Raw genomic sequence first — 13,296 nt, forward strand, 5'->3', positions numbered from 1 at the left:
ATTACTTCCTGATATTAATTCAAACCATTTGTCAGTAAGTGTTCCTCTGTTGACTCATAACAAACTAAATGTCTGCCAAATCTTCACACTGATGTGACAATCAAGCTTCTGTTCAAGTTATTCTGGTGCTTGATTTTTCATGATGAATGCTGACATCGCCTCCTCCTGTTAAGGTAACTGTACGAGTGATTGACTGGTGCGGTAATTAGGCAATTAAGGTTTTTGTGGTCGGAGGTTTGTTTTATTGTTCATCTTTGTTTTGTTTTCATATTTCAGCAGATTGACTGAATCTCAGGATCAGCAGCAATGCAGAGAAAAAGAAGTTAATTGCTCCCAGTGCTCTGCGATAGTTCAGCCTTTGTACACACACTTGTACATCCAAGCATGCACCCATGAACACACACGCACACAAGCGGCTCAGTTTGAATTGAACGATTCCTTGCTCTTGGAGAAATGGAGCGAAAGGGAAAGAGGTGGCCTACAGCAGCCAATCAGTCCAGATGCACAGCTTCTCAGAGCGAAGTAAAAGAAAGGCAGCAGCTCGATCAATACATGAAGAATCCGCCTCATCAGGGTTATTGGCTCAACCAGCAGCTCTACCCATCGTTCCACCACACACACACACACACACACATGCACACACTGTTTTCGGGAGATGGATGGAATAAGAGAGGAGGAAGAATAGGGGAGAGAGGGATATTTTTGGTTTGAGGATGGGAGTTTGAATAGGACATAGAAAGCAGGAACAGTCAAATTACAGGTTGTTCCCGTGTTAAGGTTTTAGTTAGGATCTTGTTATGGTTGAAATATATTTTTTCTTTAAGAGTTGTCCTCAGACAATGTTAATGAATGAGTAATTTCATTTTACAGATGCACACCAATGATATCTTTGTCTTCTGGATGTTATTTGTTTAAATAATGATGTTGAAATAATTAATTGGTTTGATAAAGTAAACCAGAGACACAGCACCCAGACATAGCCAAAATGCTCTTGACATCAAGTAGTAGAATGTCAATAAGTAAATTAAAATTTCAGATATCTTACTCCCACGGATTCTAAAACTTTATTTTGTATACTTGATTTATTAGTTATAATGTGCACAGGTGTAAGCAAGTCAAAAGCACAAAAGAAGAAGAGTCTGTAAAATATCGGCAGGTTGGGCGACATCGTATTTTGCTTTTGGGGGGAGCAGCCTTCTACTCCTGTATTTATTGAAGACATTTTGTATAGCATCAATAATTCATTTATGAAAGGATTCCATGCATTACTCGAAAGTTTTTCTTATGCAAAAAGTTTGATTAAGAACTTAGGACTGTTGCACACCTGGCTCGCTTCAGGGACGACTGATGTCGCCCGAGTGTCCCTCGGAGAGTTGAAGAGTTTACCAAGGCAAATAGCTCTGGTTTGGCCCACTGACAGACAGGGGCCAACAGCTGGAGTCGGGACGGCCAGTTCACACCAAGAGTTTGACGAACCCAGCATCAGAGAATATGGCAGTGAGATAACCCAGAGCTGGCTCAGTGTAAAGACAAGAAGTAGATGAGCGTCAACGGCTCAGAAAAATAATTATTTATAATTGTTTCTTTTATTCATTGTGCCTCTGTCTGTCCTGTCGAACTGTAATTGTCTCGTCAAACACTTTCTATTTATCTCTTTATGTTTATCTTTCTTTATACTTCTTCCTTTCTAATATTATTGTGGAGGATAAAGAGGTGAACACAGCCCAGAGAGAGATGAAGAGATTCTGGACAGATAATGGAAGAGAGAGATAGAGAAAGGGGGAGAGGGGTTTGTGATAATCGGCAAACAGATTTCCATGCTTATTACACTAATGATTTCATGATATTTGATGTGGCGGTGGGGGTTGGGTGGATGTGGAAGCATAGGTGGAGGGGGGGGGGGGGGGGGGGGTCTCTTTCTCTTTCTCTCTAATCTCGGCACGGCTAAATGATGGAGTAATTTGAGTGACCTCTGACTTGGGACAGGCCCAGACGTAATTGCATGTCAATCTGGCACCGGGTGGGTTGGGGTGGGTGGGGGGCTCCACAAAGTATTTCTCCTTTCTCGCATATCACTTGCTTTTCTGTGTCTCTTTTTCATGTGACCCCATCACTGTCTCTCTCTCCATCTCGCCGCCTGTCTCACTGTGGCTCACTCCTCGAGTGCCCCCCCCCCCCCCCCCCCCAAAAAAACACCCCCCAAACAAAAGAAAGATTGCATTAATTTTCAAATGATGATATTACATTAAGCGCTGAGATCTCATACATCAAAACGTGAGAACTACTCCCTTACTGTATGTGCTTCATCTTAATGGTATCGCTGGATGTCAAGGGCATGGAGGAAATTAAATCGGAAAGTGCAGATAGACCAAAGAAGATATTATCTCTGGATGATTGCAGTTTTGATAGGTATTCCAGTGAATTTCATTTTCTCCGGATGCGGAGAAGATGAGTTAGCCTGCACATTTGCTCATTTTTCTTCTACATGATTTATGTGAGTTGAGTATAACCCCCCCCCCCCCCGTCATCCCCACCACCTCCCCCTTTATCGGGAACACATACATGCATGCGCACCCACGCACACACATATGCACATGTGGTAGTAAATTACAGCCTTTGAGTTGTATCTTGGCCCAGGCAGTTCATCGTGATTGTGGTTGCATGTGGGCAAAACGCAGTGCTTGGGTTTTTTTGTGTATTTGCATGAACGTGCATGTTTTGGTCTGTGTGTCTCTGTGTGTGTGTCTGTATGAATACACGTGCCCGAGATAGCAGCAGAGCCATCAGCAGGAATGATTCCAGGGAGAGACGGGGGAGTGTCATTACTCAGACTTGTTTACATTCTAAATACGTAATGAAATCTTGTTGGTAATAATGACGGGAATAAAAGTTTGGGAAATTGTAAAAGTGGTGAAGTTTGAGAAATGAGCCCCGGCCTGTGAAATAGCATTTGGGGGCAGGAAACGACATTATTATGCAGTGCTCCTGCCTGCCTGAGACATGAAGATGAACTACTGGCGGGCCATAAAATGCTGTTAGCCCTAGCCTGAAGTATGGCACATTGTAAAAGAGCCTTGATCCCATATTGCCATTATATATAAAAGTATAGCCATACACAACATTATTTTTCATATAAGATGAGCTGCGATACAGTGGCCCAGGCACCCCAAATACATACACTGATAGGCAGATTCTCCCCCCCCCCTTCCTTATAAAATATATAAATAAACATATTGCCATGGAACCCATCTCTGCCCTGATCTTATAGACTTCGATATTAAAAACAGAAATATTGCATTTTCTAGGGGCTCTGTTTTCCCCTGTCCTCTTTTGGGTATGGGGGGGTGTGTGTGTGTGTGTGTGTGTGTGTGTGTGTGTGTGTGTGTGTGTGTGTGTGTGTGTGTGTGTGTGTGTGTGTGTGTGTGTGTGTGTGTGTGTGTGTGTGTGTGTGTGTGTGTGTTTGTGTTTGTTTGGGTGGGGGGGGGGGCACGAGGAGGGAGAGAAGCGGAGAGAAAGAAGAGGAGATGTAGAGGAAGCCTAAGCGAAATGCAACAAATGAAAGAAAATGGAAACAGATGAAGACTTTAAAAATATAATGTGATGAATATTGAGCATATCAACTCCAGCATAAAGAGTTTGCTGAGGTGGGTGGGGGTGTGGGTGTATTGAAACTGTTTATTGGCAGATAATGATGGTTAAGTGGTGTAATTTTGATTCATGTCACCGTAGATAGACTAATGATGAACCTGATATCCCAGCTGTTTTGTACTAATAATCATTAATTGGTGCAAGTTTATAATGAGGAAATACCTTTTACCTTAAAAATCAGTCTTTTGTCTCTCAGAACAGTCATCAATCACTGCACGTGCACCGCAAACTATGTTACTGCCACTGTCAGCGGGTTTGCTTCCAAAAACTTTTTGAAAAACGTTTAGAGAAAGGATCTTTTTTTGGCACATGCGGTACGCGTCATGTTCTGTCGAGTTGCGAGGTTGAAGCAGAGATGAGACGAGCTGCACCGGCTGCTGCTGCTGCTCCTCGGAGCTGCCGGTTCATCGCGTCCGCAGATTCCAGAGCAACAACTAGTCATGAGGACAGACGAGTAGTGCTTTACTCTCTCTCTGACCCACGGCCTCTATCAACCTCTCCATTACTTCCTTGTCCCACATCCTCCCCCTGGTCTCTTCCCACAGTTTTTGTCCGTCTCTCGCATTCGGTCTAGCGGAGTGACTTGAACTGAATATGGTTAACATGATTACATAAAAACAAATGGATAGGCAGATTATGTCAGGACAGGATGAATTACAAGTAACCGTGAGTTAAAACAGAAAGTGTGTTCTAGTCTTTGTAGCAGTTTAGAGTTTTATCCTTCCCTGTTTTTTTCCCTGTCAGTTTTGACTCGGTCATAAATGAACTGGTCTGATAGAGGGAGAAAAGTATATAGCGAGACAGTAGTCGGACCATCTGACCACAATCTGGCCAGAGATAGCCTATCTGACCTTTGGTCGACTTCGCCGTCTCTGCACTAACAGTCATTTATTCATCTGTCAACCCTCCATACTTTGCTCTGTCTGCTCAGCCTCAGGCCCAACACAAATAATAAAAGTCCCTTGGACCAGAGCATGGCTACAAGGAGATGAGATCTGCCGCATGCAGTACCTCATTATACACAGTGTAGCATTGTTTTTACCAAGTGGACTGAGCGTTATTTATTTTTCTAATGGGACGTGTTTATTTTTGACTAATGGGACAGACGCTGGGCACTTAGACTCAGCTAAGCACGTCTCTGTGTGTCTGTCGTCGCTGTGGTGAGGTAAGCGAACGAGCTGGAGGCCGACTGTGAGCATACTGGACTTCCTGTCACAATTTGGGGCAAGAGTTGGTCTGAATCAAGTGGGTGTGGGTATCAGTGGTGCTTGAGAATAATAGGCAAGTGATAGTAGATTATTTCCTGACGTCTACTTTAATAGAGGAGAATGTTCCTTTACACCCGGTGAGAGCGAGGAAAATTGACTGCACACGGGCTCCTGTTCCTATCAAGCTGAAATACTCATTGCTAGAAAGAATTTGTGCTTCTTTATCAGGCTCTTTTGCATGTTTTTTTCAAAAAAACATTTAACAAAACTTTTGCCGTCGCTTTTCGTGAGTACAACCGAGGGAGACAAAGTAAGGTCCACAAATTGCCTCCTTGCAAAGCACCACATATGTGTGTGTGTGTGTGTGTGTGTGTGTGTGTGTTTTCCATTGAGTCAAATTATATATAAAAAGTACTGTTCATTAACTCTGCTCTGTAAAAAAACAAACCACAACAACAATAAAAAACTCAAATTATAACACTTTCAGCCTTCGTCCCCTCCATGTCTGTATTCTTCTTCTTTAACATCTTTTAATTTCTTCCATCTCCTTCTTCACTCTCTTTCTCTTTTTGTCAGCTATATTCCGTGACTTCTGAAGAAAACAAAAGCAACTTTCTTTCTGTCTCGTCTTTTGTCTCCCTCTTGTGCCCCCTTTTCCACACACACACACACACACACACACACACACACACACACACACACACACACACACACACACACACACACACACACACTTCTCCTGGTGTCTCATGTTTGTTTGTGTATGTCGAAAAGGCACGGTTCTAATTGTGAGGAGAAGCCCCATCAGATGCAGCGGGTGCCTCTCTCCCAGTGGGGGGGAGGGCAGATCTGTCCCTGGGGAGCACAATTAACGCCTTTTTATTGTTTACTAATGAATTACACAGAGCGAAAAGCAGCCGTGCACGTGTGAATTAAATTAGAGCGTAAAATAAAGAGTGCGTTGGGAAGAAAAAAACATGAAATGCCATGTGTGCACTTGTGTGGGTTCTGTGTCATTATGTTTGCTTAGTTGTGAACTGACTTCTGAGAATCTTTTACATTACTTTGATTTTAAACGGCCTGTTAGTTCATGTAGTTCTGTAGACAGGGAGCACACACGTCATCTCTTTTTCTATGTTTATTAATTAAGTAATGATTAGTCGATTAGTTGAGTGACAAACAATTGGTAGCTGTTTTGAAAATCAAAATTGCAAACATTCAGTGCAGAAAACTTAATGTGTTTTGGATTCGTGATGCTTTGACTTGACAGATTATTGTTTAAGAAGAGCAAGTGGCTTGAAAGCTGCATTGTCCTGTGATTCAGTGTTGTGTTACTCTAAAAGAGCTGTGTGCGCGTGTGCGTGTGCGCGTGTGTGTGTGTGTGTGTGTGTGTGTGCGTGTGTGCGTGCGTGCAAATACATGAGTTCCTGTATATGTGTACACTCTTGTCTTCAGGTGTGCATGTGCGCGTGCGCGTTTGCGTTTATGAGAGAGAAGATGCATGGACATACATATGCCTCAAGGCCAATGTAAACAAATGTTAATTTAATTACTGAGGGGGCGTCGTAATAAACTGTAACTAAGATGATTGCACAGCTCACACAAGTTAGTTATGCTGTGATGTGTTATTGCTTTAAATGACTGGTTGTTCCAAGACTGATTTCTGTGTCATTGTAATTGTTCTGCTGACTTAAGTCCTGGACCAGTTAAATGGGTTCTAATCTGACCCAGGACTTTTATTTTGTTGGCATGTAATCCCTCCATTTGCTGTAAAACAAAAACTGTTCATGCATGTAAAGGCAAAGATGCCAAAAAAGCAAGCCCTAATCAGTTCTTCATGAAAGGGAATGGAAAGAGTGTGTGTGTGTGTGTGTGTGTGTGTGTGTGTGTGTGTGTGTGTGTGTGTGTGTGTGTGTGTGTGTGTGTGTGTGTGTGTGTGTGTGTGTGTGTGTGTGTGTGTGTGTGTGTGTGTGTGTGTGTGTGTGTGTGTGTGTGTGTGTGTGTGTGGGCCTCAAGTGTTCTTCCTCGTCTGCGGCATAATAGTGATCAGTAATTTCAGCTGTCGTACATTGCGAGTCAGTGTGAGCATGATCCATCATGTCACCTGCTACAGGGGATACCCGCGTGCGCACACACACACACACACACACACACACACCCATACCCATGTTGCATTAAGTGCGTGTCAGTCTGTGTCTGTGCTGTGCCTTGATGTGCGTTCCGTCTAGGATACAGCACCCTGACACCGCTACATTAAAGGGGGTCATTATATTTCCCTGACTGCCATCGAAAAGTGACATTTTTACAAAGTGACAAGTTTACAGTTTGATAAATCAGTTTTTTTGCTGTGGGTGGGGTGGGGAGCGAGGAGAAGGAATGATAGGAGGAAGAGCCGGGTTACATGTGGTGGAGGAGGAGGAGGAGGAGGGAGGAAGCGCTGCCTGTCAGCGACGCCCGGCCCTGTCGTCTAAATGATGCTCCCAGGCAGCGGATTCAGATCCCATCCCCATTAGCATTTAATTTCTCTCTAATCCTACACAGTCTCCGCCGCTGCATGGTAACGAGGGCCGCTGCGCCGTGGCAGCGGCAAAAAAACCTCAGAGAGCAATCTGCAATGTACTCGACTTTTATAGCTCCACGCCCTGTTGTAGCCATCATTCTTCCTTGACAATTAAGACCCTCAAATCTAATAGCAGTGATATTGGAATTACAGCAAGGCCCTTTTGAGGGCATGTCAGGAAAAAAGGGCTGCACCTCCCAATACAGCTGTCAAAGCACAGGGCCCTCCTCCTCTATCGATGCCCGCTAAGCATTTCTGATGCACAAATATAACACACACACAGACACGCACATGATGGGAAGGGGAATATGTTGAGTCTTTGGCTGTGATCTTTGTAAAATGTGCTCTCTGTGCCCTCTTATCCAACTCTCCAAAGACTTGTTACAGCAGCTTTTGTTTTCTCTCTTCTCCTCTCCCTCTGTCTCCCTTTGTCTCTAAATTTCTCTTCATCTCCTCCTCATTGATTCTCCCTGGTGTGTCAGGGATGTTGTTGCTTTCTGTTTTTCACGAGCAGGGTCTTTACAGACGACTAGACTAGTAGCTGAGCGAAGTTGTCCCCTGGTGCTCCACAAGGACAGTTTAAGAGAACATTCACTGTAATGGTTGCTGTTAAAGATTATCATGGGTAAAATATCTTTCCGCCCCAAGGATGAAATGGTTTTAGAGCTAGATTACATAGATGCAGTGAAGTGTGGACTCTGTCATGAACTGTGCTTTGTGACATCTCAGGCTGCGGCGTAGCAAAGAATAAAAGAGTTAAATCATCCTTTAAGAGGACGATTTGGAAAAAATGAGATTGTCTGTCCTTCTTAATGTGCCCTCAAGCTATGCACTGATCTCCTTACAGCTCTCGGCTCTATTCTGTTGTTACCCCTGACCAAGAAAAAGAAGAAACTCTGTGTTGCCATCAACTCCATTAATTTTATTACTGTTGACTAATTGTTTTGTTAAATGTTATCTCTTTGTCTGTCCGTCCTCTGCAGACTCCAGCAGAGCAGGCCAAAGTTCGAATGCATATGGTCCTGCAGGCCGCAGGTAAGTGGATGATAATCCTGTTTCTTTCTGTCACACGGGAGTTCAAAACAGGAACCGTGATCTTGACATTTTACAGTTGTGGTCGGTCACTGTAAAAAGTCAAAGGTTCATGAAACCTTTGACTTGAACTTTTATGCATATTGATGTCAGGAAACATCTCCTGATGTGTACACATCCAATGCAAGCATGAGTGGCACTAGTTTAGAGTACACAGGGAATACGTCAGGGAGTACGTCAAGGTGGTAGCAGCCTGTTGAGCTCTCATCACTGTACTAATGTCACAGACACATTTTTTATTTCTCCATTAACACCATAACACATGTAAGGCACAACATTACAAGTAAATATTACACATAAAACCTATTTTATTGTATTCCAACTGCAAGTGTCACATGTTTATTTTGGTGCTCACTCCTTCAGCTCAAGATGTATAAGATAAAACCCTGAGGACCATTTACATTTACACATTTTCCCTACGGTGGCTTTACGATAAAATATATTTAATCTAAAGAGTAACTACGTGAACCAGGCCACAGTCTCAGGGAACAGCTACAACATTACAACCTGTTTTAATGTTTGGTGTCCATTGTGGACCTGGATGGTTTTCATGATTGTTTTCCCACACACAGTGTCAGCAACCCCCCCCCCCCCCCCCCCCCCCCCCCACACACACACACACACACACACACACACACACACACACAAACACGCACACACGCCCACACCCACCCACCCTGCTTTGAGTGCTTCTGGGCTCATATTCACTGCAGCTTAATTTCAAACACTCCTCCCAGTACATAAGTCATAGATGTCACCATGCACGCGGTGTATATATTCCAGTGTGTATTCGAGGGGTAGAGTTGCGAGCCAGATGTGACAGGCAGAGATTGACTGTGGAGAAAGATGTCTTCATGTTTACAGTCATACACACACACACACACATGCACACAAGGCCCTGCACTTCAGGACAGGGCTCTAATTTCACCACAGGAAATATATGAAAGAACCAGGCATCTATACATCATCTATAAAGCACCCAGCAGCCACACACTTACCTCACAAGACTTGCTCAGCCTTACTGCAGGCCGACAAACAACACCACAATCTCCTGCTGTGATTTCACTGATTTGAGCTTTGTCAAGCACTCTTTTTACATACTTCATCATACTCGGAATCAACACTGCATACAGTGTTTTGGAGTTGTTACAATTAAACTTGTCTTCTTTTGTGAGATATGTTTTCTAATGGATGTCACCCCCCCACTCACTCCCTGCCCTGCCACCCACGGGCTAATTTTGTATTAATAGTAGTGAGGTATCATCAAATTTAGTATGTGTCTGTGAGTGCATAGGGTCAGACTGGTGCAGACACAGGCCCAGAGTCAGAGGCAGGGCTGCAGAAGAAGGTTTAATGTGTTGGACATGTCTCTGGTTTTCCTCTCTTTCCTGGAGGCCTCCAGGAGAACAGGTTTATGGCTCAGTCAAAGATTGTCCCCTAAGCAGAGAGCCAAGGCCTGCCTGTATCAGGCCTTTGGGTGCCTGTGATCATATCGCTAATAATGGCCCACAGTAAAATACAACAGACAACAGTTTGTAACTTAATAAAACAGTTTATATTTGGTACTTGGACTGATTTATCATTTTATTTCTGCCTTGTTTTTGGTTTCCTCTGTTTTCTTCTTCTCCTTTTCTGTTTTGTGATTAACTATTGGTGGCCCCTCACTGATTTTAATCATGGCCGCATAATTAAAAATACTAGGCATATTTCTGACCCTGCGGCTGTGATGTCCCTCGGTTCCATATCTCCTTAATTCATCCATCTCACTTCTCTACATATTATTCCGCGTTTTCTTTTCTTGTCTGTCTAGCAGTCCTCTCAATGTCTGTCTTACTGTTTTTTGTTTGTTTCAGAGTTGTTAGCGGACAGAGTGAGATAGGGATGGAAAGAGGGAGGGATGGAGGGTGAGAAGGAAGCAGCAGATGTTGGGAGGTTGTGTGAATGTTAATGTCCTGACGTAGCCGTGGAGCTTAAGCCGCCGCCTCCTCCTCCTCCTCCTCCTTCCCCGCGTTGCTCTCTGAGCGCCCGCCAGGCTTTCTCTCCCGGGGTCTCCTGACATCCTTAAAGCCCGCGGCTCTCCTCTTCTCTGCTCTCCTCTACCTCTTTCTCTCCCATCCCCTCCCTCTCTCCCTCCTTTTGTCCGTCTATGGACTCTCTCTAGTCAGTAGAGAGCAGATCATCCCATGGCTAAAGCGGCTCAGGCCTTTGTGTTGGGGGGCTCTGTGGACCTGTAATGAGCCCCCTCGGCTGGCCCGCTGGCCTGCTTAGTGCTCACTGGGGGCTTTCAGTGTGTGTGTGTGTGTGTGTGTGTGTGTGTGTGTGTGTGTGTGTGTGTGTGTGTGTGTGTGTGTGTGTGTGTGTGTGTGTGTGTGTGTGTGTGTGTGTGTGTGTGTGTGTGTGTGTGTGTGTGTGTGTGTGTGTGTGTGTGTGTGGGAGGGGGGGTGGAGGAGCACAACACTGGCCCCCAATGAAAGAGCTGGATGGATATGTTTATGGGTCACTTCCTGCTTGGCCTACATATTAAATGCGCACACGCACACACACACACTTTACACCCCATTTTTCCAAGACAAACTCTTTCATTAATTTCATCAGAAATTAAATTAGATAATTTCATTATTTGCATCTTTAATAATTGGCTTTTATATAAATTAAAGAAGCTTTATCGTCATATATCGAAAGTGTATGCTTTATATACACATATATTTAAAAGTAAGATATTAATTGGGTTTTATTTTATATCCTTCATTCTGGAATGTTTGACTTTCAAAATGGATTGTTAGCTTAGTTTATTAGACATGTTTCTTTACTCCTTCTTTCATTTAGTTGATTTTGTTTCTCTGCATGTCTCTGCCCAGGCTCCAGACACGCAGGGTGCTCCTGCACACTTAGCTGGATTTGCCGGACAGCGTTATTGTATTTCATGGTGAAACGCAGCATTGTCTCTGTAGCACCTTCAGTATGTTTCGGTACTGTATCTCTGTTGTCTTCTCAACTGGAAAAGTAAGCACCTACAGACAGACAGCTTCCACTGCTTGTCACTATATGTACGCGTTTCTTTTTACTTGCCGTGCCTCTTAGCGCACGTTGGATATTCAGATATAGATGTACTGTAGCAGTCTTCCTACTTTCAGAGTCAAAGCACTCCTAAAAAAACGAAACTACTGTCAGTCATTCATACTTATTTCCATGCACACACAAACACACAGACACACACATACACACACACACACACACACACTCACCACAACCATAACACTCTTACATGTGTATAATGCTCTTTTCTTTTCAGCCACTCGCTTGGTTTCTTGGCTCTTTTCATAACGGTGTCCATTTCCACTCAAATGAGCATGAGCGCTGTGCGCGGCAGTGGGCCTCTCCTTATCCACACATCAATAGGGAGTGTTTGCAGAACACCCACTAAGGACCTGAGGGCCAAGGGTCATCAAAACCAGCTTCTCCCCATTTGAACCTTTGACAGCAGCAAAACAAACAAGTCCTTAAGATCTCATCAGAGGCTTGAACTTGGCAGGTGCCCACTGGTGTGAATTAACTTTTTTCTGGTGGTTTGCCACTTTGACACCTGGCTGGAGTCGGTAGGAAGATTCTTTTTTTTCTTATTTAGGACTTTTTATATGGTTGTAATGTTGAAAAAAAGGACTTATGTGTTTAGTTGTTTTGAAGTTTAGTTTAAGATGAGTTTTATTTTTAAAATTTCAGTTTTCAATTGTCTTAACTTGTTAACTTTAAGTTGAATGAACTTAATTTTTTTTTGTCAATCCAAGAATTTCAAGTTGGTAGAAAAACATTTTAGATTTATTAAGGCTACACAATTGAAATTGCTGTACTGTCTACTATATACTGTTTAGTTCATAGTTTAGTTCCATCTCCTTTCTGAAGAAGAGACTAAAGGGAGAAACATCCCTGAAACAAACAAGAACTCAGAGACTGACCCCGCCCCAAAAAGTAATGCGACCAAATGTTATTTACTTAATGTTAAGACTATCTGTTCGTTTACGATTGTGCATCTCAAAATGGGGTGGTCTGAGAAGGCGTGATGTCCAAAGTTCTCTATATATAATAACAGGAAATAAATTCTGAACTATTTTCTTTCATTCATCTTAAACGCAAACGTTTTCAGACTACAACAATGTTTTTGTTTTTTTTACCTGAATCATTTTCTTTTTTAAGATAGTTGAGTAGTGAGTACAGCAAGAATTGAATTGGGACTGTTTCCTGGTACATAATGTGGTTTCACTGTTATAGATTGCCGCAAGTTTGTGATGGGGCATGTTGGTTTTGACAGGCATAAAGAGGCAAAGAGGGCGTTACCAGCCAAGCTTAGCAGCATCATACTAAGAGTAATTCATCCACGGTAAATACGAGGTATTAGGCTTCTCTGTCGCAGCAGGGGTCCTGAAGACACACACACACACACTCACTCACACCCTTTCTCTCTAGCTCCTTGCTTCTCTCCTCCGTCTTCCTTGTGCTTCCAATTCCCGTTGCCCCTCCCTCCGCCGCAGCCCACCCCCTTAGGCCCTGACAGATGTGTGCTGAACAGACCACATACATGGAGGGTGTCACCTTACCCCCTCTGGAACTAAAGGGCTAATGCACCACATTTAGGAGGCTGCCGCCCTTTGTTCTGCCAGGATAAGAGGTGATGGGGACAGGAGACTGAGACAAGATCTAGTTGTTGTTTTTTTTTTACAGTATCTTTTATTATTCCCCTGGCCTCTCTGCACATAATGTTCACTATGAATTTACTTTCCTCCAGTCTCATTC

At 43.5% G+C, this 13,296-nt stretch overlaps 1 protein-coding gene across 1 annotated transcript in view; it reads left to right on the forward strand.

Annotated features, from left to right (window-relative positions):
• rsrc1 (arginine/serine-rich coiled-coil 1) overlaps positions 1 to 13,296 on the forward strand; it is a 106,696-nt gene that overhangs the window by 43,493 nt on the left and 49,907 nt on the right. The window contains exon 6 of the mRNA XM_035622730.2: positions 8,400 to 8,451. Within this exon, the coding sequence (XP_035478623.2) occupies positions 8,400 to 8,451 (52 nt within the window). The remainder of the gene's footprint in view (positions 1 to 8,399; positions 8,452 to 13,296) is intronic.

Source organism: Scophthalmus maximus, chromosome 11 (assembly GCF_022379125.1).
Source record: "Scophthalmus maximus strain ysfricsl-2021 chromosome 11, ASM2237912v1, whole genome shotgun sequence".
Lineage (NCBI taxonomy): Eukaryota > Metazoa > Chordata > Actinopteri > Pleuronectiformes > Scophthalmidae > Scophthalmus > Scophthalmus maximus.